This window comes from Ooceraea biroi, chromosome 14 (genome assembly GCF_003672135.1).
Source record: "Ooceraea biroi isolate clonal line C1 chromosome 14, Obir_v5.4, whole genome shotgun sequence".
In the NCBI taxonomy this organism is placed as follows: Eukaryota; Metazoa; Arthropoda; class Insecta; order Hymenoptera; family Formicidae; genus Ooceraea; species Ooceraea biroi.
Window position 1 is genome coordinate 4,301,130 of NC_039519.1, and position 24,398 is coordinate 4,325,527.

Here is a 24,398-nt window from a genome sequence, read left to right on the forward strand (position 1 = left end):
AATGTTGATCGTACAACAGTTGCCAAACATTTACATGAAATGGGAAAAATTCAGAAAGAAGGGAAATGGGTTCCACATCAATTATCGGAAAGTGCCATTGCGAACCATTTCGTTGATCGCCAGGCAAAAAAAGAAGTCTTGTCTCGGATTGTTACTGGGGATGAAAAGTGGATCTATTTTGATAATCCGAAACGCAGAAAATCATGGGTGGATCCAGGCGAACCATCAACATCCACTCCGAGACGCAATATTGACGGTTCAAAAGTAATGCTCTGTATTTGGTGGGATAGTGTACTATGAGCTGTTAAATCCGCACGAGACTGTCACGGCTGATCGTTATCGACACCAATTGTACAAGTTGAAGCAAGCATTGGACCAAAAACGACCACCAATTGCGAGTAAACGACGGAAAGTGATTCTTCTTCGTGACAAGGCTCGACCTCACGTTGCGTTATCAGTGAAAGAAACACCATTAGAGCTCGAATGGGAAGTCTTACCGCACTCCGCGTATTCTCCGGACATTGCTCCATGCGATTATTATTTGTTCCGGTGGATGCAACACGCTTTAGAGGATACACACTTTGATAATTTGGAAGAAGTGCGAAAATTCGTCGACGAATGGATCAACTGAAAAGAAGAGTGATTTTATCGTGGTGAAATCCATCTCTTGCCAGAAAGATGGGAAAAAGTTATAGAAAACGAAGGAAAATATTTTGATTAAGGTATTCATTCATTATCATATTTAAATACATGCGTTTTTGAGCAAAAAAACCCTCAAAACTAAATCACACCCCTAATAAATAAAATATCGCAAAGCGCATGTTGTCGAGAGACTGTCTTTGACGCAAAATATGCTTCTTACATAAACATGCTTTTAGATAAATTACGTGAAATGCGCGAAATAAATAAAATAAATGGTTTTTCTTTAAACATTGCAGGAAAAGTCAACTGATCGATTGCAAATGAAATTTTTCCCATCGACTTTTAAATTAATGAACAGGTGAGTCGCTTTCGAGAATTCATACCGGTATATAGAGCAGCACTGTTTACGCGCGCTACGTTCCGGTTACGTTTGGTTGACTTTACAGTTCCGGAAATGTTAAGACACCGATATCGCCGTCCAGCTCGAGAAATAAGGAAAAGAAGGTCGTCGAGGTGCAGAAACCTGTTGTCGAGGAACGACAAGAAGAGGTCGGAAGCAAGTATGTCAAGTAAAAAAGTAGAGCGAATTCTATCTGAACAAAGCATTCTAATTACGTGATACGCTGCATTCTCGGAAATAAATTACAGCAATTGTGTTTTTCATATTGAATGCATCACATAAACATTATACAGGTTTAAAAATAAGCCATATAATACCATTTCTTTTTTTTAGTTTTAAGTCTATTATTTAGTTTCGATTATATTAATTCGTATTGTGAAAGTAGTACATTCTCTTTATCTCTTCGATAATTAATAATCTTTCAATGCCTTTATAGACCAAATGACAACCAAGAGAGAGATTTTCTCGAAGATGTTTCTCACTTAAAGATAATTTGTATGAAGCTAAATAAATTTCTTAGCTTGCGAATCATCGATCAAAGGAACATCAGTCTGCGATTTTTTGTTGGAAATAAGAGTATCAGGTGCTGCATTCATCTTAATTGAAATACATACTCTTATAAATTTTTATGTGTCTTATTAATTATTGTTATCTTGCATTTACAGGATCGAACTGGGCACAATTGTAAATTTTAATAAAGAAGTAGCAGCCCATATGATAGAAGCAACCGATTGGAAAAGCGATATGCTACGGTAAGTTCGTAATAAGATTACTGATTGAATGTTAATACAAAAATTATTTTTTCGTTGCAGATGTAAATTCCAGGAGCAATTGCCAGAGAAATTAGATGCAGATAATAGCCTGTACGATTTAGCTAAGGAGTATCGAAAAGTAAAGAGATTCGCAAAGGAACGCAGAGCTCTGATTGCCAAATATAAACCTTTCTCGGAACTAAAAAATCCCAAATCTGTACGCAAGGATATGTGAAGAACGGTGGAGAAAAAGAGAAACGCAGATTTATATAAATAAAAATGATCATGTAATTAAAATAATTCTCAAACAATTAATTATTATCGTAACGGATGTTTCGTGAATACATTTTACTCGCGCTGGTACAGTAACGTATACAACACACTTGAGCATGTTGCATATGTGATGCCATACGTTTCGCATGTAAGTGTATATGTCAGTATGTATACGAATGCGTATGTGTGTCTTGTGTTTTGTGTGTCCTGAAGACACATACATAAACATATTCCCAGGAGCCGGGAATATTCCACGACGGATAACTTAAGTACTAAGCGAAGTAAAGTAGGGAAGGGTAATGCCGTACAATTTTTGATCAATAAATTAAGTTAGATCGATCGGGATGCAGAGTTAGAACAAGGAATAGAAGGTGAGACAATAAATAGAGTCCTCTCGTCGAATCTCGAAGGGCTTGGCGAGCGTTCCTCGATCGATCGAGGGCGATGCTCTTCATCCTGAGATCTCGAAACGAAATCTGGAGGACGAGCGTCGTGCCTCGGCAACTTTGCAGCCAGCTTTTGGAACGGGCAACGTTTGCCGAACCGCTCAAGATTCGAGAACGCGAAATGGTATCGGGCACCGCCGACGACGTCGGCGTATGACGTCGAGCGTCGCGAGGCGCGCGGTCCTCCGCGAAGATAATCGCCAGCATGGATGGCGCAGCGATGAGACGCGATGAGGTACGACGAGGCGAAGACGAAGAAGAAACACTCGTTGAAGTAATACAATAAGTATAAATAATAGCGTGTACACACGGTGTGATCGGAGAGACGCCGAGACAAGCGGGTCCTGAAGGGCCGTCTAACTACCCACGCGACTTATTTACAATGCCCTCCTAGAGACTACTCTGTGGCGATTGCGAAGATCCCCTTTACTTCGTGATAACGAGCTGCCTGCCGGCCAGACGGGTCTGTCGAGCAATCAGCGAGGCGTTTAGAAATTATCGTCGATCTCTACTAGCCGCGATGATCACGAAGCGTCCTGGGGATCGACTCGTGGAATTGATCTGGCGCACAGCCCATCGATCGCGGGCTCCGGTCTCCTCGCATCTGACATTCGTGTCCGATCGATGATCGGGTGATAAGGAGATCGTCCTAATCGCGATCATGAACGATCGGTGGAATGTGCGCCGGCGGCTCCTCTCTCTCTCATTTACCTTCCTCTCTCCTCCGTTTTTCCGCTTTCTCATCAAGTCGCTCAAGCGCTCCCGCGAGTCCCTTATTTACATGCTGCTCGAGGATCTCCTTCGTCCTGCGGTCCTCGCTCGAGTTCGCGCCTTGCTGAAATTTCTCGGTATCGATCTAGTCGTTTGGTCTCCCTTGATTCGACGACCGCGATTGACGCGAGCAGACTAGACGCCAAGGTGCCATCGGCCACCTGACGGAGGAGGAGAGAGGAGAGATTGCGCGGCTGCATCTTTCGACGAGGAGGATCTCCCGACGTATCTCGGGCTTCGGACGGAATGATATCGATGCGATGCGGTCCCATTCGAGGTCGGCGAGATCCTCCTGGGATCTTCCTTCTCCTCTCCCGCGGCGAATCCTTTTTGATTTTGCGCACCGTGTGCACCACCTCAGTTGGCGACCTTCACGAATTCCGGATTCGGCACGTTGCAGCTCTCCGTCGCGTATGCCGGGTGTACGTAGCCGCCGCTCATCGCGGCGTTCTTGCGATCGACAGCGCGTACCCGGACGAAGAGAAAGGCCGCGACGAGGGACGCCACCACGACGACCAGCAGCAGCATCACCAGACCACCCACGAAACCCGGCAGGCTCATGCAGATCGTCTCGGGATCGGCGGACGCAGCGTTCTGTATGACCACGGTGGTGTCGTTGCTGGAGTTCGTCGTGCCCAGCGCGAAGTTAACGTCGCCCGGCGCGACCACCTGGATGACTCTCGAGGTGTTCACATCCGTCATTTCCTGCGCCGCTCGCTTGTACACGTGGGTGGAGAACAGGGTCACCGTGCGATAGATATTCTGAAAATTGAGGGTAACCGTTGTAATGTAATGTAAGCGTCGCGGGTAGGATGCTGAACGGTACCGCAGAACGCGTCATTGATAATGTATTCGTGATGAGCTACATCGCTGGTAAATTGAGCAAAACATTTTATATATTGATATTCCATCGCGCGTCAGCTCTAGTGCGTTGCGTGAAATAAAATCAAACGACCAATTAGATAAAAACTTTTATAATTATTGCTCGCTCCTCGAGAGAAACTCACACGTCCTCAAATTTGAGGCTTTAAAGTCATTCTTTAATTTCAATAGTAATCATGTATCAAACGCGAAGCAACAATTGTGCGTGTGTGATAAATTAGCTAAATTACTTATAATTTTAATACTTACGCTATCATCGTCTTCCAGCTCGTGCGGCTCATCGTGCCTTCGCCTTCTGGCGCCTCTGAGTTCGGCCGGGAAACCTTCGACCGACCTCGGTCGACCTCCGAGGATGGCTAGGTTACCCTCAAGCTCCTCCGTGCCGGCGGTACCCTTTCGCTTCACAGTCTGGTACGCCGCCGGATGCCCGGGTAAAGGAGGTGGAGGGAGGTGGATATTGTCCTGGGGACTTTGGGGTGAGCTGCTCGCCGTAGCGTCGCCTGGCGTCGAGCTGGGTGAAGAGGACGAGGTCTGTGCCTGCGGCGCCGGAACTACATCCGGATTTGGTTCGCTGCAAACAGAAATTAATTTATATATGTATTATTTTGTAACGCGGTATGCAAATTGCTATTAACATAAAAATAATCTATTTCAATTTATTCCGGTTATAGGAGCTTTAAAATGTTATACGTGACATAGAAATTATATCATGTAAATGAGTAATGCGAATTTATTTTCTCGAGGCAACTCGTTAATTTTCAGAATATTTTTAGAAAATTTTTAGAATATTATCCCAGTTTACGCAGCAATGCGGATCTGCGGAATATATTAAAATTATTTTATGTAAAAATATAAAGAAAGTGCCGAGCGATGTTTTAAAAGTACACTAAATATTAATTAAAATATTTCTGCTACTTATATCTAAAGAATAATTTAAATATATTTTGTAGACACGGCGTTTTCCCTTTTTTTTTCTCTTTCTTTCACGTAAAAGTCTCAAAGATGTATGACGATCAATTATTCCCGATCTTAAGAGAGATTCAGCAGAGATTTTATTCTGTGAGATAATCAAGAATTGATGGACATTTCCAAGAAGAGCTTTTCTCGCAGAGCAATTACACGTCGATACTAGTGTGCTCTCTTACCTATACGCTCCAGCTGGTCCACTGGGATGTCGTGGATCAGGATAAGCCGGTGGCACGCCGTATTCGGGCACAGGTGGAGCACCGTACTCTGAAGAAAGACCTTGCGAAACCGGTGCGCCATATTCGTGAGAGATGCCGCCGGCAGGTGCACCGTACTCGAGACCAGGATGCCCACACTTGGGCTCGGGGCAATTGTATCGACAGACTTGAATCACGCACTGGAAGTGGACGTTCATGCTGTCGGGGAATTTGAAAGCTTGGAAGTAGGCGAAACTGACTACGGATGCGCTCGGGCCGAAGTTCTTGATCTTTTGGAATCTGTGGAGAAGAAGAAGGTCTTTGTACTCTTCCTTTTTAAAAATTACATTAAAATTATATATTGTGGCGATTTATATTCTTCCGGACTTTTATGTTATATTTCTTTAAATTATTGGGTCATTAAGTATGAAACTTTACAAATGTAAAAGCGCCATCTTTAACATTTGTTATCTCAAATTTGGCGCCAGACGTCAGTATCAGGTTAGGTTAGTGTGATAGATGTATGTTCGCTCTTCAAATGTCATATTTGTTTGTTCAAATATCTTCATTAGTTTTATTGGTGGATTCTTTTTTATAGAACTATGGAAAAGTCCAAAATTCGTGTGATTTATGAATATGAGTTCCGCCGTGGAACCACAGTGTCGGAGACAGCTCGTAATATCAACGCTGTATTTGGTGAAGGTTCAACTACTAAAGCAATAGTGGGCAATTGGTTCAAAAACTTCAGAGATGGAGATTTCAGCCTCGCTAATGAGCCACGTGGAAGACCAAAGACGAAGGTGGATAATGATCACTTGAGAGCCGTAGTAGAGTCCGATCCATCTCAAAGTACACGTGAATTGGCATCGATATTCAATGTTTCCATACCCACCATATTGGTTCATTTAGCTGCAATTGGTAAGATAAAGAAGTTGGACAAATGGGTCCCGCACGAATTGACCGATGCGCAGCAGGCGCAACGTCTAGAGGCTTCACTTTCTTTGCTTTCCCGTCACAAAAATGGATCTTTTTTTAATCGAATTGTGACCTGCGATGAAAAGTGGATACTCTACGACAATCGTAAACGCTCACATCAGTGGTTGAACGCTGATGAACCACCGAGACATCACGCGAAACCCAACATTACACAGAAGAAGCTTATGGTGACTGTTTGGTGGTCCAGGTCAGGTGTTATCTACTACAACTTTATGAAACCTCGTACATCGATAACGGCTGAAGTATATTGCAAACAACTGGACGAAATGATGCAACAACTTGCTATTAAACAACCGAAATTGGTCAATCGGTCAATGCCAATCCTGTTGCATGATAATGCTCGACCGCACACTGCACGACTGACCGTGGCAAAGCTACAGGAGTTGGAATTGGAAACTCTCCGTCATCCATCATATTCACCAGATCTATCACCTACCGACTATCACTTTTTCCGGAATTTGGACAACTTCTTGGTGGGAAAATTCTTCAATTCTCAACAGGCAGTCGAAACAGCCTTTCGCGACTTCATCGATTCCCGTACTCCGGGCTTCTATAGTAGAGGCATAGACCAACTACCACTAAAATGGCAGAAGTGTGTAGATAACATGGGCGCATACTTCGATTGAAAATAAATCATGTCCATGTGCCAAAAAATGCAAAAGTTTATGTTCTATTTGTAAAGTTTCATACTTAATGCCCCAATATTTTCTAATAAGATTGATATTTTTGATTGTTTGTTCCTCACCTGGACATGATCTTCGGCCTGACTACGCAACCATATTGATCGACCAGCTGAATCGGCGCCCTCTTGCCGTCGTGCGCGACGCAGTTCCTCACCAGCATGTCGAACTTGTTTTCGTCGTCCTTGATAGCCAGTACCATCGTCATGGTCTGCCCAATCTTCACGATGCCGGACACCTCGCTGGCCCAAGGGCCCTTGCCCACTTGTATCTGCATCCAACACTGCAGGTTGTCACCGAGGAAGTTGGCGGTAACGGCATGCAACATATCGACCTGGAACGGCCTGAAAGTGACCGCCTTCTCGTAGAAGTCGTACCACGTGCAGCGCAGCTTCCTCGCCTGATCCCACACCTCCTGCACGTAGGGATCGTACTGCACGATGATCGTGTTCTCCACGTAGCTGCCGGAGGGCGTCGGGGCGCCGTAAGCCGCCACGTTGTGGTTCGCCGACGAGCTCATGCCGCACGAGTTGAGGAAGATCTCGAAGGTCGCGCTCAGGTGGCCAGTACCGGGCTTCAGATGCACGCAGTGTGGATCCGAGTAGAAGCCCTTGCTGAAGATCATACCGTAGAACGGCCGATCAAACTCGATGTTCACGCGCATGTGCGTCTTCTCGCACTGCACCTGCAGGTGCTTGATCTGTGGGGTGTCCGGTGACGCCAGCGGCCAGTTCTCCTCATGAGCGGCCGGTGGACCATACTGAGCTGGGGCCCCATACACCGATCTGTGTTCCAGGGGCAACGCGCTGCTGTCAACCAATGGTGCCTCGCTTCGTACACCCTTGTAACAGAAATGAACAGCGTGCGTTGAAACAGAATTGAATATTGCATCGAGAAGAAGAGTACTAAAGGGAATAGAAGATCAATGAGGTGGAAGTTAAGGGGGTATTCTAGTGTCAAAAAAATCGAATTTTTTTGGCATATTTTGCAAGTATATGGTATGGAAAATATGTCTGCGAGAAGATTTAGCCCGATTCGCAAAATTAACAAAGTAATAGCACCTAATAGAAAATAACCTCTGGCGCGCGCTCGGCGGTTGGACCGCGCGGCACACAACAGAGCATTGGTTAGTATTTTAGGTAGGGTCGGAAGATCGTTATTCTTTGAAGGTCGTACATTTGAATTGGAGCCTTTGTATAGTACAGGTCATATAGTACAATGAATCTCTAAATTCATTGATTTGGACTTTTGCTCCAAAACATCTCCATGCTGGCGTGAAAGTTGTTGAAATAGCAACATTCTTGGCAGTTATAATTTTCAATAAAGGATTTATGCCAATTTTTAAACTTATGAACGTGATGGGAGTTAGTATTGGTCAGCAAGCGGTGATGTACGCAACTCCCGGAACGAAGCTCGTATCACCCGCTCGGAGCGGCGCTCCACTAACTTCTCTCGAGATCAGAGAATGAATCGCAGGGAAGAGAGATCGGCTCTGCAGGACTTCTACGAACAAGAGGAATGTCCCCTGTATGGCCCTGGACTAGCCGATTGATCGTAAGTAACATTATCTCTATGTAATCAGTATGAAAAACTTTAAACGTGTTTTTCTCGAAACCATGTTTTTCAAATTGGTTCCCATGATATCTCAAAAACCAGTTAATCAATTGACTCAGGCTTTTGCACACATCTTCAGTATATGTGTGGCTATAGCCCCTACCACAATCAAGTCGAAATATTGTTTTTTGGAATTTCTACAGCCTTTCAATGGTGAAAAAAATGGCACAAATCGAAACTTAATTTTCTCAATGAAGTCATGTTTTAAATTTTCAACGTTTTTTTTTCATTCTGGTACCTGCTATAGCCACACTTCATACTAATTAAGAATCTCTTTGGTTTTTTTGTTTCAGATGAGCAGAACAGCTGAAATCATGGGAACCATGGACCAACTTTTTTTTCATGTTCTTATTTAATATCATGTGCAGCGCTTATTTATAGTTATTGTCTAATACAAAAATTTGGAAACATACACCAAATATGTATGAATAAGCAGGGAAAACCCTGCCTCAAAAAACCTTATACTTTTTTCCAAAACAATTCACCAAAATAGCATACAAATTCCGCTTTTACACTAGAATACCCCCTTAAGTAATTGGTATTGGACAAAGATCAAGCGTAACAAAGTTAAATTAAGGTATGATTGATTAGTTAATCATGAAATAGAAATTAATCGTGTACATGTCGGCATTAACGAGAGCGAAATAGCGTTTGCTAGCGTTCAGTTGGATCAAGTACATCGAGATATAAAAGTACTCGTTTAAACGAGATTTTTTCGCTTACGAATCACGCAAAGTGAATGACGATGCATCGAAACACTTCGGAGGCCCTTGAGCCACGGTTGCAGTAACGGAACGGCAATTTCCGGAAGGAACACGTGCCCTTTTCGAGACCCTGCACGTACGCGTTTCGAAACTGTTCCGTGGTTCTCATAACGGGGATCTGACGAAAGTTTTAACCGGCTCGCATTAAACGCGAGCAGGAGCAGTGACTCCTTCCGATCTTTCTCAATGTTTTCTCTATTGTTTCTCAACTTCTTCCCTCGCGATGACGCCTCGCAAACGGCACACTTCCACTGGAAGCGCTCCGGCCTTTCTGGAATTACAATGAATGACAAGCCCAATACACGTCCTTCTACTCTCCGCTCTCGTCGTCACACTCTTCGTTCCATGGCAGAGAAGCGGGGCTGTATTAGGAATTCCACAAATGTCGTCGGCCGTTGCGACCTTTCACGGAATGCCAATCGAACGCGGTTTACGGCGCAATCCCGCTCGCAATCCCGTGAAGTCGCAAAGGGGAAGTACTTCGACCTTGAAGAAGAATCTGAATTGAGCTTCTGAATTTCACATTCTTAAAGTTCGCTACCGCATTGAGGACAGAGAATAGTCGATGCACGAGAACGTAGTATCAGATATGCGTACTGACTTTTTATTTATTATGCATTTTCCCATTTCTTCTCTTTCTCGCAGACTAGACCTGCGATCCTTCAAGATATACGACATAAGTATGCGAAAATAAATCTCGACGAAATAGCGCGCGTCACTTATTTTTAATACGCAACATTCCCTGCAGGACAACCTTTTCATCGACATCTCGGTGCGCTGCTGACCGAGTATGAATTCTCGGCGTGAATAAGAATCGAACGGTGCCGACGCCTTTGTGCCGGCAGGTACCGTATGTTAATAATGCTTGAAAATATGCTGACAAAAAACCTGGCCGAAAGCGCGTGTACTGTTAGCCAAAGGAGCACTCGTCGGGAGAAACCGAATGGCGGGCTTGAGATGTTCGGGCGAGCCGGCCGACTCCCTCGGGCAATCTTGTATTCTAATTTGGCAGAAATGCAGGAACGCAATTACGTGAATCCGCGTACCGAGACAATGTCTTCGCTTCCTCCGCTGGGAGGAGCTCCTAAATACGGCTTTACTGCTAACAGAGCGAACATCTATCGTGCTCCTGTATCGTATTCTTTCGTGCTTTCCCCAATTTGATACGCAACTCTAGGCACGGTGCGTCGCGTCTTTCAGCTGCTCCGCATCTATCTCACAATCAGCATCGCATCCTTCGTTTAATTCCACGGCATGGATCTCGTACTCTCCGCCTCGAGCTGACAACTGAGTAAACGTGCAATTAATATAATAGTGTAAAGATAGCGACTGTGAGTTCGCAAACAGCCATCGGATATATCTGCGCGCTCTAACGAGGCATCACACTCCATCGTGCAACAATAAGAAGGCAGACAGGCGTGAGCGGAAAATTGTGTGGCATATGCAGCAATAACTGTAGGCAACTGGACCGTCGTGTGCCAATTTTGCAACAGTTTCCATTATGAGGTAATTACAGAAATCAAACGTTTACGTTTACGCGCACTTGATCGCAAACTAGATCACGTAAGTCCCAGGAGTTTTCATTGATACGGCCGTTAACTTGCACGTGACATTAATTCTCCCTCATTTAATTTGTCAGACACAACATGCTCCACATTGGAGATAGCTCAGAAAATGCACTGAAGCACGATTCTCAAAAGAAGCTATTCCAAAATACGGAATTGCTACCGCTCGTTGGAACTTAAAAAATCTGGGAACTTAAAAAATCGCTGAAGATTGCTCAAGACATTCGATCTGGAAGCAGAGCAAACGCATTCTTCGCGCGTCTCTCGACTTCTTCGTTCATCTCAATAATACGTTTATGGCTTCTCGGAAAAAGCGAGGTGGTTATTTTCACGTACCGTAATTTGGAGAACGCCGGGAGTTAAGGGAGGGAACTCTCAAGCGGGAGAATATCGTCGGACGGTACCAGTCGTGACAGCCGGATGACGGTGGGCGATTCATGATCACCCGGCAGCACGGTTTGTACCTGGGCAGGTCGGCGACGTACGTACGCATACCTGTCCGCTTTCTTGTTCTACTTGCACCTGCACCCGATCAGGCTCACGGACTCGCCGGATAGAAAAATACGGCGGAACCGGTCGGCGCGTATAACGAAATCACGGTCCGCTACGATTGTGCGAAGCTGAATAAGTGCAATCAGTCTCTCTCGTTCTTTCTTTCTTTTTTCTCTCTCTGCCGACCTGCCGAATATCCAGCGCGTTTGCGATGTTAAATGGTATAAATGATGAACGATGACGAATGAAGAAGGTGATAAATAGGTCAGACCGAAGTGGGAGGTGATTGATCCAGGAATCAACTCCGCGAGCGGTACATCAATGATGGCGCAGAATGAAAAATAAAGAGAACGTTTCCTCGATCCGCCGAGTCGATTCAATTATCGAGGTATCAAGAGTTACCTCGATTTTTACAGGATAATTCTAATTTGCGGGATAAGTTTCTCTCGGCGAATTAATTGAAATTTGTTTTAAGGGAATAATAAATGAGACACGCCACGGTCGAAGGACACGCCATGGTCACCGCAGGAGACAAACTGATTTCACTTTTCCATTGTTACCCGCTGGACGACGAATTGTTCGCGACTGGACAACGGACGGGTACTTTCACCGAATCGCGTGTGCAGAACGAACGTCTTAATTGTCACGGATGTGAGGCCTCCCTGGCGTTCGTTCACGCCGGATCTCGGAGGTTCCGCTTTAATCGCGCACATTTTGCACAATAACGTTATCGGCGATGCGATTTAATAGATTAATAGATTGCCGTGGCGGATACCGATGTCCGATATTTTATGCTCACGGCGTTTTTATCCTACGCAACATTGTGTACGTGAAAGAGTCCCGCCAATATCAATATTCGAGATGAAAATGGATTGATTTAATATCCCCAATTAATGTACTTAACGCCGCTTTAATATTTACATTTAATATCCTTTTATTCGCCTGTGTGTAATATACAGTACCAGCGAAAATTTCACGGCGGATTTTCATCATTCGTTAAGAGAAGACGTAAAAATGATGCGGCGGTGACGATACGGTCATAATGTGATCGCCAATTTCGCTTTGCTTGCGATACACCATCCTAATCATGGGAAAAAAGGCGCAAAAAGTCCACAATAGACGCACGTGCTGGCAAATTCGGAGGCGAACAACGGAGTTTCACCGGTTTAGAAAGCATGACACCTGTGCGGGTCCACGTGGTGCTTTCGACAGGCGCGGGTATCAAAAATAAGATAACAAATTTCCACGGAGAGAAACTTTCGAGTCGTAACGCGAGCGATGTCTCTGCAACTATATATGGTGGCGAAAAAGTAGGCCGGGTCAGTCAACGTGGACGGCGGTGGGTACCTACATGTCGGAGGACGTTTCGATAAGGCTATTATGCGGAACGCACGACGTCGGGAGCATTAAAATCGAAGCGATCGCACGAAACATTCAGCGACATTGTCGAGTCGCGTCTCGCGAAGAGCGACTTTAATGCTTACGCGGTCACGTAGCGATTTATCGAGCGCGCGTTTCTCGAACGAGGTCCGGCCGTGCTCCAAACACGAATTCCCGTTAAGCGAGATAACGTAATTATAAATTAATACCAAAAATTCATATATTACATTTTAAGAAATAATTATGTATACGTGCAGCAATGATGCGTGGCGAGAACATGTGGCGGAACTGGAGCAACCAGTGTGGGCTGGAAGACGGAGCGTGTTATGCTTGAAACGCTTATCTTCATGATAAAGCAAGTGATAAAGTAGGAAAGACGTAGATTGCTCCAGTTCAAGGTGCTGAAATTATCCAGATGTAAACGGCGGGTCATAAAAATGCGCAAAGTGCTATCCGCACGTCATCGAGACTCGTCTCTGATTTATTCCCCTTTAATCAATTTCAGTCAGGCGGATTGCACGAAGCATTAAAAATCAGACGGATCCGTTGATCGAGAGCAATGACGTTTCCGCAAGGCATAAATGCACTTCCGCAGTCGATTCGCTTTTTACAATAACGGTACTCGACGGACTCGAGGAGCTCGGGTGTAACACGCCGTGCGGAGTGAACGAAACGCGCCCTACAGACTTAACTCACAGATTACCCGCTTTGGAAACCTAAATCGTCGAGGTTTTTTTTCGCGAGATATCGCGAGCGCGGGAAGACGGTGCGTGTTCTAATTAAAATGGGCCGATTAGTGCCGTGGCAACGCGCGCACAAAGCGCGTGCGAACCAGGCCGAGAACCGTGGCGGGCGTGCACTTTCGCGGGATAAAACTCGGTCCGCCGGGGATTTTAATTAAAGAGGAACACCGCTGTGCCGTGTATGTGTGTGTGCCGGGGCGCTATACGAAATGGCGATGCGTCAAATGTGCAATCGCGCGAAACGTCACAGCCACACGGCGAATTCGGCGACGGCGAAGCAATCGCGCCGCTCCTGCTAAACTTTTATCCGGCAGTAATCCCCGGAACGTTCATTCAACGTGCGGTTCCCACGTCGATGACCCCTCCTCCGATGATTAAAATTTCGCCCCGTAGATGCTGATTAAATTTAATCCTATGCAACTACGCGGGATTGTAAAGTGAATTAGATCGTCGGAACTTTGCGCGCGCCCGTCGTAATGCCGTTCGCGGCTAAACGTTTGTGAAAATTTCATTCGCACGGAAATGTATTCGGCTTTCACGTAAATAATGGCAAATAATATTTCTTCCTTGTACAAGGGGAGAAGGGCGATGCGATTATTAATTGTTGAAATAAGTAGATACTTTTGAAGCGGAATTTTGAAGTGTGAGTACGACGTGAGTAGTGATGATAATTAGCATTCGCTATTTTCAATTTCAATTCGACATATTAATGTCGCGCCGAGAAAATTGCATGTTATATAATTTCAGTGTCTCTGTCAAAAAGCTTACTTAACAGAATTTTATATTAACGTTTGCTCCTCTTCTAGGTACAAACGGTAATAAGTACGCTATTACGGCAGAGCGCTTTAATAACAACGAGGAGATTTACATTGCCCATAAAACAGCAATCAAATTGCAGCACGAGAGAAGTACGAATTAAGGAAAAACTAATTACGCTCCGCAAATTAGCGTGCAATTAAAATCTGTTCTCGAATCGCAAACGCCATTTTGCAATTTAACTATCGCCATCAAAGTACTTGTGGAACACCCTATAATTATTTCTAGCGAGTACGAGAATGCGAGATAGCAGAGATAGCAACAAAATCGATAACAGCGTTATCGCAGTAAAATTAATGACGATGATTTAAGAAACTCGCCAGAAAAAAATATTCTTCTCGGTATTTATTAACTTATTGATTGCAAATAATAGAGCATCCTTTAATTAAATAGAAACTGAAGACGCTATTCCCATATAATGCACATATCTCCAAATAAATATGTGCATCTCTATGTATCTATGGACCTAGATCTAACTGTAAGCAGAGTGAGAGATCCATGGAGAGCTACAAACTTATGAAATGGATTATAAAAATAACTATCTCAATAACGAGAGAAAGAGAGAATGGCTGAAATCGACAATCTATCAGTTACCTATCTATTCTGAAGGATTTAAATTCTATCTAAATTAAAGGATTCATTTTTGCACTATTAATTTTTATTGTGTCTCATATAATAAATATGTCACAGATGGAAGACGTCTCCTACAAATTGTCTCTTCTCTAAAATGAAATACATCCGAAACGTTAGATTATTTTCGTTAACGCGATGCCTCGCAATTATCGTCATCGACTATCGGTTGTGAAGTGACATGCCGGTAAAGATCTCAAATTACAAGATCGCTAAGCTAACTGCCGGGACAAGCTCTGCGGTCGTCCACAAGATTGTACGTTGTTAAGAATCGCAAACACAGCGATCGTTGCAATCCCATTCATTACAGCTTGTCAAATGGCGACCCAGCAACGACTCGCCATTTCGATGCTAAATGCGCTTTTAAAGACCGGAACGATCACTTCCGTCTATTTTAAACATCACAGTCAAGTTTTTATTGTTCTTTCATTTTATTCTTTCGTTATATCGTCGTATTTCCTTTAAATGACACAACTTGATATTTGACGGCATAAAAAGGCAAATATAAAAGCAGATATCTTGTCTTTTTTTGCCTTCATCTACCGCTTTTAGAGAATAATAAAATCGCGATGACATGCTAATTTCTTGTCAGCTTTCACGCAATTTTACGCGTCGTGACGACGTTAATCTGCTTCGGCGTCTATTTCGATTTGGCTTCACCGTATTGTTGCGTACGAACACTGGAAAAAAATCGAAAGCTTTGAGAATCTTTCTCTATTCCTGTTCCTTTTGGGGATCAGAGGTATTACATGACTTCAAAAGATCACACACGAGCCACAGCTGGGGTGAATTAGTGAGATGCATTAGCTTCGTTTCACGGGTAAACCGTAGCTATTTCGACAACCCTGTTCGCAGACTCGTGATTGTGAAGCTTACCGATGACGGCACCTTTGAAGGTTTTTCTAATTTCATCAAAATTGAGGAGAGTTCGCTACCTAGCTCACAGTGGTCGAAGTCACTCCCTCATTCGGAATAATGAAATCAGCTGTGCATCATTAAAAGGATAGGTTTCGGAAAGCTATTGTTCATGTTATGTTTTACTTCAATAATAGTAAAATTTTGAGATGTGGAAGCTTTTAAATCACTCTTGCAATAGAATATGTAACACTTTAATTATCAAAGTTGAAAATAATATTTTTATATTCCTATGGTTTCCATATCTCTCTTATACAAATGTCTTGAGTGAATAGTAGTTCTAGTACTTGCAAATGTTATTATCTGACAAGTAATAATTCACGAAACGTAAATTTAGTATAGAATTAAATATACGGTCACATGAATAATAATAATATGAAAACAAAATCTCAGAGGAGACGATCTTACGGATGTTTCGATCCGTATGGGAATACAAATTAAAACATTCGCAAGACCGTTTCGTCCGAGGCTTTATTAAGGAAGTGATACTGATTGTTTGATGCGAACGGAATAAAATTGTACCCGCTACGCTGCATTATTCCAAATAAAGAAAGGAAGAGATAGAAATAGGGGAATCCACGGGCAAGAAAGGCAGGGAAAGACGGAGAGATGACGGAGGGAAAGAAAAAGCGTGAGAAGCAGGAAAAGAGAGAGAGAAAGAGAGAAAGAGAAAGAGAAAGAACGGGCGGAAGGCTTAAGAAGGTGACGAGCGAACGCTGAAGAGGGAAAGAGAGAAGCGCGAAGACAGTGGGAAACAGAAGAGGAGAGAGTACCGTCTAGAGAGTATAGTCGAAAGAGGACATTGCGTCCGGCGCAGTGACCTACTATCTTCGGTTCGACGGCTCGACTATGTAGTCAGCCGGTGCGGTTAGAGTGTGTGTAAATCGTGCACACACACACAACGGCAGCGATATGCGCAACAGAGGTATAACAGGTACACGGCGTGCGGGTGCGTGTGTGCTGCACCAGCCTCGTATTTCTTCCTACTTAAGGGGGAGCCTGCTTTAGAACGCTGAAAATAAGGTATATTTTACGAATTGTTTTTGGAGAAACTATACAGCGGATCATTATAAAACTTTGATGCATTTATTAGTACATGTTTAAAGATAAAAAAATTATTTTTTGATTTGAATATATCGCTTGTAGAGGTCGTCCTGGAGAAATCTTAGTGCGGCCGCGTCGCCGGCATTGCAAATTGGTGAGCATTCTCCTGCCTCCAAATTTCGTCTAAACTGAAAAATTGAAATATGTTCTCGTTATTTATGAATTCCCATCGTCGATGAACCAAAGAGAGAAGAAAAAAGTTGAAAAGTGCCAAAATGGTGGAGCTTAGAACACAAAAGTACGATTTTTAGGCAAAGTTGTTGAACTTTTTCATGCAAAAATAATTGTTTAACTTAATGCTTTTATGAATATTAAAGGTTCATCGACGATGGGAATTCATAAATAACGAGAAAATATTTCAATTTTTCAGTTTGGATGAAATTTGGAGGCAGGAGAATGCTCACCAATTTACAATGCCGGCTGCACTAAGATGCCTCCAGGACGACCTCTACAGGCGATATATTCAAATCAAAAAATAATTTTTTTTATCTTTAAACATGTACTAATAAATGCATCAAAGTTTTATAATGATCCGCTGTATAGTTTCTCCAAAAACATTCGTAAACTTATGCCTTATTTTCAACGTTCTAAAGCAGGCTCCCCCCTTAATTCTCCGCCTTCTCCTGATGACTGTATCGGCATTATTACATCGCCGTAAAAGCCGCTGTCACGCGGCACTGCGAAAGGAAATGCACGTAAATTATAACGCTCTTCCCAACGTGCTCTCACTCGAGGAGCGGTCTCCCGCCCCTCGGTCTCGTTCTTTTTTCAATAAGTCGTGAAATCTCTCTCTCTCTCTCTCTTGCGAGTCCAATTACAAATCGGACGACTGTACGACGGTGCGAACTAGTTTCTCGCAATGCGATTCTTCCCCGGTTCTCACATTCTCGGGTTTTCTCTCATCGATTGTCGCGAGCATGAGGGTGGGATTAATATTTTCTCTTCCTTACGTTCCTCGCGTGCGCTGGTTCCTGGGTGAAAATAATCAGCAAAAGGCTGAAGGTGTTTTTAGATTCGATCGCGAAATGAGAGGAGAGAATTCAGGAGAGAATTTTTCCTCCTTGTTCGGTCTTCTGAAAGCCGCGCGCGTATCATAGTTACAAACGTCACGAACTTTGATATCGCCGGATGTTATTCTGTCATCATTTTTGCAGAGGTTACAAACTTTCACGATTAATCAAACTATCGAAGCCATGCCGCGCGATTGATTTTTAATGCAAAAGCGGCACGACACACCCGTAAAACTTTTATAAAACCGAAACCACAAAATTCAGAGCGAATCTATATACAGATAGAGAGAAACCATTTTTCCATAATTACTCTTTTTCATACGTTTCCCGTATACTTTTTTCAAAAAATGTGTAAAAATATATGAAGCACATTCACGCCAGTGCATAATTTCTTACTTTCATCAGACGACCTGACATAAGAAAATTATACATCCTTCTTCATTATATCCTTGTTTACTCCTTGATAACATGTAAATTCACTTTTTAACGTAAACATAAAATTATGCATTTTTTACCTAACGCAGTCGTAATTTACGATTAAAAATAATAATCCAATCGTCACAAACATACTGACTTAATATGATATTCTTAATCCAGCGATCATCCCAGAGTGATCATGTTAAGGTACAGTCAATGTGATGAACATTGACGGTTGATGGTTGCGAAAGCGAAGACGTGGCATCAGTTAATCATCAGAGAAACACTTTGTAAACGACCGATTATTGAATTCCCAGGCGGAACACAGTTAGTTCCCACATTAAGACAATCGCTGAACGATCAAAACGATCACCATTCGCTAGCGACACGTCCCCGCGAGCGTATCCGTATTTACCGATTTTCCAACGCGGTTAAGCCACTTCATTCAGACTTCTGCCTCGAAAAAGCCAGGCTCTGTGGTTATATGTGGCACAGGCAGAGCCCGCGGCTACGATGATTCCTCTTAAGCATTAACTTAACGTTGTGTTGATTCTCGGCCATCGGCACGTGCACGTAGCGTCGTATAGCGGTCCCCAGAGAAATGTTGAGCATCAATGAAGTATCACTTTTTGCCGGGGAGGCGAATGAATTTTTTAACGGTTACGTCAGCTTTTAACGGTCGTCGAAACATCGGCCGCCTCTTTTCGAGTATCTCCGAATTTATCAATTTTGCGCAAATTAGCAATCGCGCGACACGTTGACTTTGATCTCTCTCTCTCTCTTTTCTCTCTCTCTCTCTTTTTCGTTTTGTCTCGTATATAGCTCAGAGATAAAATAAATTTTTAAATTCACGAATGTTTACCTGGTGGATGAAGCGGAGGGAGAAAGAGAAAGAGAAAGGCCTAAAATTTATACATGGGAAATATATACATATATGTATTAATATAAAAAATATTATGTTTACATTTCCAGACGGATGAATTTAATTAATATCATGCGGATAATTTCTCGCGTCGACATGATGCGTTTCACGATACTCGTAGACATTGCTACGTGCTAACGTGCACGCAAGTATATGTGCATGCGTGCACGTGTGTGTTTTCGAGTATGCATAGATGCAGGCACCTACACGAGCATAAAACGTCAACGTCACATCAAGATACAATGTACATACTACTCAGACAGGTGCGTAAATAGCTTCACCCGCTTTACGCGGTACAGCATAACGGTTACCGTATTAACGGCCTGTCTGTCACTTTAAAGGGAGAGAATGCGCGCTAACCGCGAGCAGTAATCTCTTCGTCGTTCAACTGAGAATTATTGCACGGCGAAATTACAATGTCGATTGTCGCGGCATGCAGATTTGCTGCGAGGCATCGCGGGCGGATGTATCGTGCGATGAGCGGGCAAGAACGCGATAATCGAGATCACCGGCGGGATTAGAAAATTGGTAGTGTGTTCGCGAGAATGACTTGTTTGATTCCACTCGTCAGATTCATTCGCGAGATATACCAGCATTAAAGTGTATTACACGATACCATGTCACTTGTTCACTCATATCGCAAAATGAAATTATAACGTTACAATTAAAAAAATTATAAAGATTTGGAAGTCTCTTAAAGAAAGAATACGTCGAGAACGTTAAATTGCCGAATATTTCGTTAAATTAATAAAGAAAGAATGTTAAACTCGTACCCTCTTGCAATGAGACAAGACTGTTAATTTTCGTTAATTTTCCAAAACGTGTTTTTATTTTACTCACAGCTAATAGCAAGGGCAGCAATAAGATAAAAGCTGTCTTCCATATATTCCGCCACGTCCTCTCCATCATGTGCGTCTCCTCTCTGTAATAAAAAGAAAAATCTGAGAAATTAATAACTACGCTATCATTATCTTTAATTAGCATTATCTCTAATTTAATCGATTTAAAGAAAATAAATTCTCAACAAATTTTTAGCCGCATCAATAATAGTGAAAAATAAGTTGAAGAATATATGTTGGGTAATATGTCGACTATAGCGTATCAGTTATATAATATTAATCAATAAGAAAAACGCGATCAGAGGATGATTCTCGATTACAATTGTTACTAATTGGACCCACAAGTGGCGTATCTTCTTGTCAACGGTTGCGCAAACAATTTTACGCAATGGACGTTCAACCCATGTGTCAAAACACAGAACTTGAATCAAAGGAGTCTCAAGAATCAGTCTAATCCTAAAAATAGGTCTACACTTGTGCGACACATTGCATAAAATCACCACACTATTCTGTGTCTTCCTTGCAACTTTCCCGAGGATACAAAAAACACATCAGGTATGCACACGATATAATTATTCGCATTTTGTAAATTTTGGCGCTATCACAGATCAACTTAATCTCTCAAAACCAGTTTTAACATCTGTGTTGTAATCTGTTCATTCAAATCGAAATCGAGAAACCGTAAATCCATAATGAGAACAATTGTTTAATTCATCGGATACGAAACAATGATCAAAGAAAAAGAGAAAAAAAGAAAGAACGACACAGAAGCACACGCGATTACGGCCTTCCTTTGCAATGGGGAACATGTTTCAGGACTGTTTTACGCAGGAAAGACAATTAGTCGCTGCACCTCGTTACGTGTCCTTCCTGTTCCTGGAACCCTCGTTCTATCCAAAAAACGCGCGATCATCTGGACATCCCCCCGCGCACGGAAACCACCTGCCCTTCCCCCTTAACGAACCCACAAGTGCACCGACCGCAGCGGGAAGACTCCTCGACAACACCGCGTCAGGCGGTCCTCCTCGGGCCCACTGTGCGCTTTCCCCTTTTTCCCCCTTTTCCCAATTCCTTCTCTGATCCTTCTTCTCTCTCTCCTTTCGTTCTCTTTTTTCTTTTCTTTCTTTTTACCGTCGTGTTCTCGTGTCCGGCCGCGAGGATTCGACGGGCCCAGAGGTGGTTTTCCTGACCGACGGGGACCGACTGAAGGTGCGAGCCACACTCGTCTCGGCCACGAGCCACGTCCCAGTGACCTACTGAGGATCTCGATCGCGCTCCGTCCATCGCCCCTCTCGCCTTCCCTCTCACATACGACGTTGGGCCCAAACAGGCCCACCATCGACGGTGCCACCCCCACCACGCGTGGTCCAATCATTCCTGTTCTTTTCTCGCGCGCGTTCTTCCCTCTTTCCTTTCCTTTCTTCCCGGAGACTGCACGAGGCACAGGTGAAGGACAAGCACGGGGCACGATGTCTCGTTGCAACGTTACAAACAGGATTGTTATCAACAAATTTCTTCGTAAAATTGCTATAAACTTAAAAAATGAGAAAATGAGTATTTGCTGCAGCGTATAACGCTTCCACTCGAAATGTTTGCGATAAAAATCCAGTAGCAACGAATGAAGCAAACGCCGCGAAGATTACACCTGAAATTTTACAGTGCCTGCTTCAGTTGACTCCGAGATATCTGACGCAAGATGCGGGGATCGACATTCGACATTGCTGCAAGACAAACATTTTTTCACGACTTCAATCGGTTTCCCCGATGGGAAACGCGAGATGATGGGATCTCGGGATCCTGGTCTCGTTGTACGACCGTATGAAACGGGGATGAAACAAACCGGGGTGAGGCGATGGGAGAAAGACGGGAGACACGGGCACCCGACTCGTGACTCGAATAACACGGAATCGCGACGCACGTCGTCGAGATCCCGATGGGAACCAGAAGAACACGGCGCACGCCGTGGTGCAAACGTCGAATCGGTTCCAATTTCAAAATATCGCACGGGGAGGATTGCGGAGGGAAGAAGCCACTGGGAAACGGGGGACGCTCCGCTTGAAAATTGAGTCACGACGTACGGACTTTGCTGATCTTTCGTAAGTCCAATTTCTCGCGAGCGTCTTCCACGCGGCGCCGAGAGTAAAGAGTCGCGCGAGCGATGCACGAGATTTCGTAACACTCGCGTGGAATACGGAAGCACTTGCGTTCTGACTTTTTCAGAAACGGTTTTAGTGAAGATCCATTTAAATTTGTTTCGATTTCCATAGTGCGCGAAGTGCCATGAGGATCCTTTAGGAACAAAAGTCATGAAGAACAAGAATGTCATTCAGGAATATAATGATCTGATAATAAATCGATTAATCGAATGGTTTTTAAGTAATTATGTAAGTAATATTAATATGCAATATGTTATTTTACTAATATAAATGTCTATTATATTTCAGAAATCAAGCAAAGGAGACCTCCATGGTGGACATATTGAAAAGATACGGCGCTTCCGCGTTTACTTCGCACTTTCCTTTTCATTTCTCGAAATCTTTGCGGTCTACATTTCCCCTGCGTTTGCGTAATCCCACGAACGATAAGAACGAGACTCGAAAGCCAACCGGCAGCAACAGACTGACCTAGATTTCTCACCCGCATGGTGCTAACTCGTCCATCCGGAAATGGCTTATGGTAATCGGCGTACACCGAGGGATAACGACGAGCAGTAGATAATACGCGAAAGTGCGAGTGAACGTTCACTCCTGCCACTTTTTTTCCGACGTTTGCATCCCGCGAAAATTACAGTACAACGCGAATGCTCCCCGATAAATGCATAACGAGATTTCGTAATGTTGAACAAACACAATTTGTCAAATTGCGATTTATTTTAAACATGAAACATTACGACAAATCGGAAACACGTTTTACGTAATTTAATTAATATCATAATGGTAGTCACAACAGTTATCGTGTTGTCGTGAAAAGTGATGTTACCACACACACACACACATATGCACAAAATGCGAAATCACTGTAATTTCATTTGATTGAAGCATGAAATTAGTATTGGCGTAACGCCACGTTCGAATGCGTGCCCCCTGGAATCGTCGAAGATGAAATGCGTAATCTAATGACGTTATTTGACTTTGGACGGTAGCGTGAAACACGTTTCACGCAAATAGCCAGCTCGAGGGTGAGCTATTCAAAAATTTTTCCTCTCTCATCCAAGGGTTGCTCTTCTCATCCGCTCTTTTCTTTACCTGCTAGAGAGCAGAGAGCCGGGCTATCTTCATTCATTGGATTTTCCCAGCTCGATTATTCGCCCTGCTTTTTTAGCCATTCGGTTGGCCTTTCATCATCGTCAGGGAGAGAGCATGCAAGGTCCCTTATATGTATGCTGGTCGATCGGCCGGCGTGCCCTACGTAACTATACCGAATGCACGCCGTAATTTTAAAGGCTCCGTCGAAAGTGTTGCCGCTGCCACAAAACATTCGAGCGAAAAAAAAGAAAATCCACGGGACGGTTTTCGGCCAGTCACTGTGAAACGTCGCTTTGCTCCTTCAAGCATTTAGTCTGGACGACTCGTCCGTCGCGCCATCATGAGCTCGCGCAAGTTTCGTCGTTGCTCCGTCGAACCCTCGGCATCCGCTCGCGGTCAATAGTTACCCCGTCGAGCCTCCACGTCGCACTCGATTCGGGCCAAACTCGATCAACCAATTATATTCTTCTACTTGAATTTCCTCGACTAGAAAGTTCAATCAGGGACGCGACATGAGGGAACGTTTTATAGCCGAGTGAATTCGCCCAGATACATATTTTTATGTGAACGGAGTGTATTTTCGTGGCATAAAATCAATAATTTTATGGTAATTATTTGACGCAGACACAAGGCTCTATTTTGAGTCACTGCTTTAGCCAAGTAAAATCATTTCAGTCCTAACAATGACGCATGTCACAATCATCAACACATTTCTAATTTAAAATATTTATCCAAATAATGATTTAAGTATTTACATCTAGAACTGTTTTTATTTTGCAGGAAAAATATCTGGTATATTTGGTAACGTATCAAAAAAAAAAAGTGTGATCACGGTGGACATACAATGCACGTCAGCAACGAAAAACTTTTCAGATTCACCGATGCCCCAAAAACGTATCGATAGAAAGGCGGGCTATTAGGAGAAAGCGGCCTCGAA

General features: G+C 43.5%; 1 protein-coding gene across 4 annotated transcripts; it reads right to left on the reverse strand.

Moving 5' to 3' along the window:
- Positions 1–2,062: 2,062 nt before the first annotated feature.
- LOC105286294 lies at positions 2,063–22,821 on the reverse strand. Of its 4 annotated transcripts, none has more exons than XM_011351169.3 (6): positions 22,679–22,821; positions 20,218–20,299; positions 7,071–7,846; positions 5,312–5,629; positions 4,416–4,737; positions 2,063–4,046 (listed from the first exon to the last, which is right to left on the reverse strand). In XM_011351169.3, exons 2-6 carry the CDS (start codon positions 20,284–20,286, stop codon positions 3,642–3,644), a joined length of 1,890 nt encoding a protein of 629 aa, XP_011349471.1. In that variant the 5' UTR covers positions 20,287–20,299; positions 22,679–22,821; the 3' UTR covers positions 2,063–3,641. The 4 variants fall into 4 exon arrangements, with proteins under 4 accessions (XP_011349471.1, XP_011349463.1, XP_011349480.1 ...); XM_011351161.3 differs by having other exon boundaries at positions 21,348–22,820; XM_011351178.3 differs by lacking the exon at positions 22,679–22,821 and adding an exon at positions 21,070–21,334.
- Between the last annotated feature and the right edge of the window lie 1,577 nt (positions 22,822–24,398).

Bases quoted from the DNA above. Each gene is read 5' to 3' on its own strand.
- LOC105286294 (XM_020034270.2), bottom strand. From the start codon at position 20,361: ATGCTAATTAAAGATAATGATAGCGTAGTTATTAATTTCTCAGATTTT. The intron at 7,847-20,217 runs GTGAGTAAAATA...TTCTGTTACAAG, and splicing joins TGCTGCCCTTGCTATTAGCT to GGTGTACGAAGCGAGGCACC. The intron at 4,047-4,415 runs GTAAGTATTAAA...CTCAATTTTCAG, and splicing joins AGCTGGAAGACGATGATAGC to AATATCTATCGCACGGTGAC.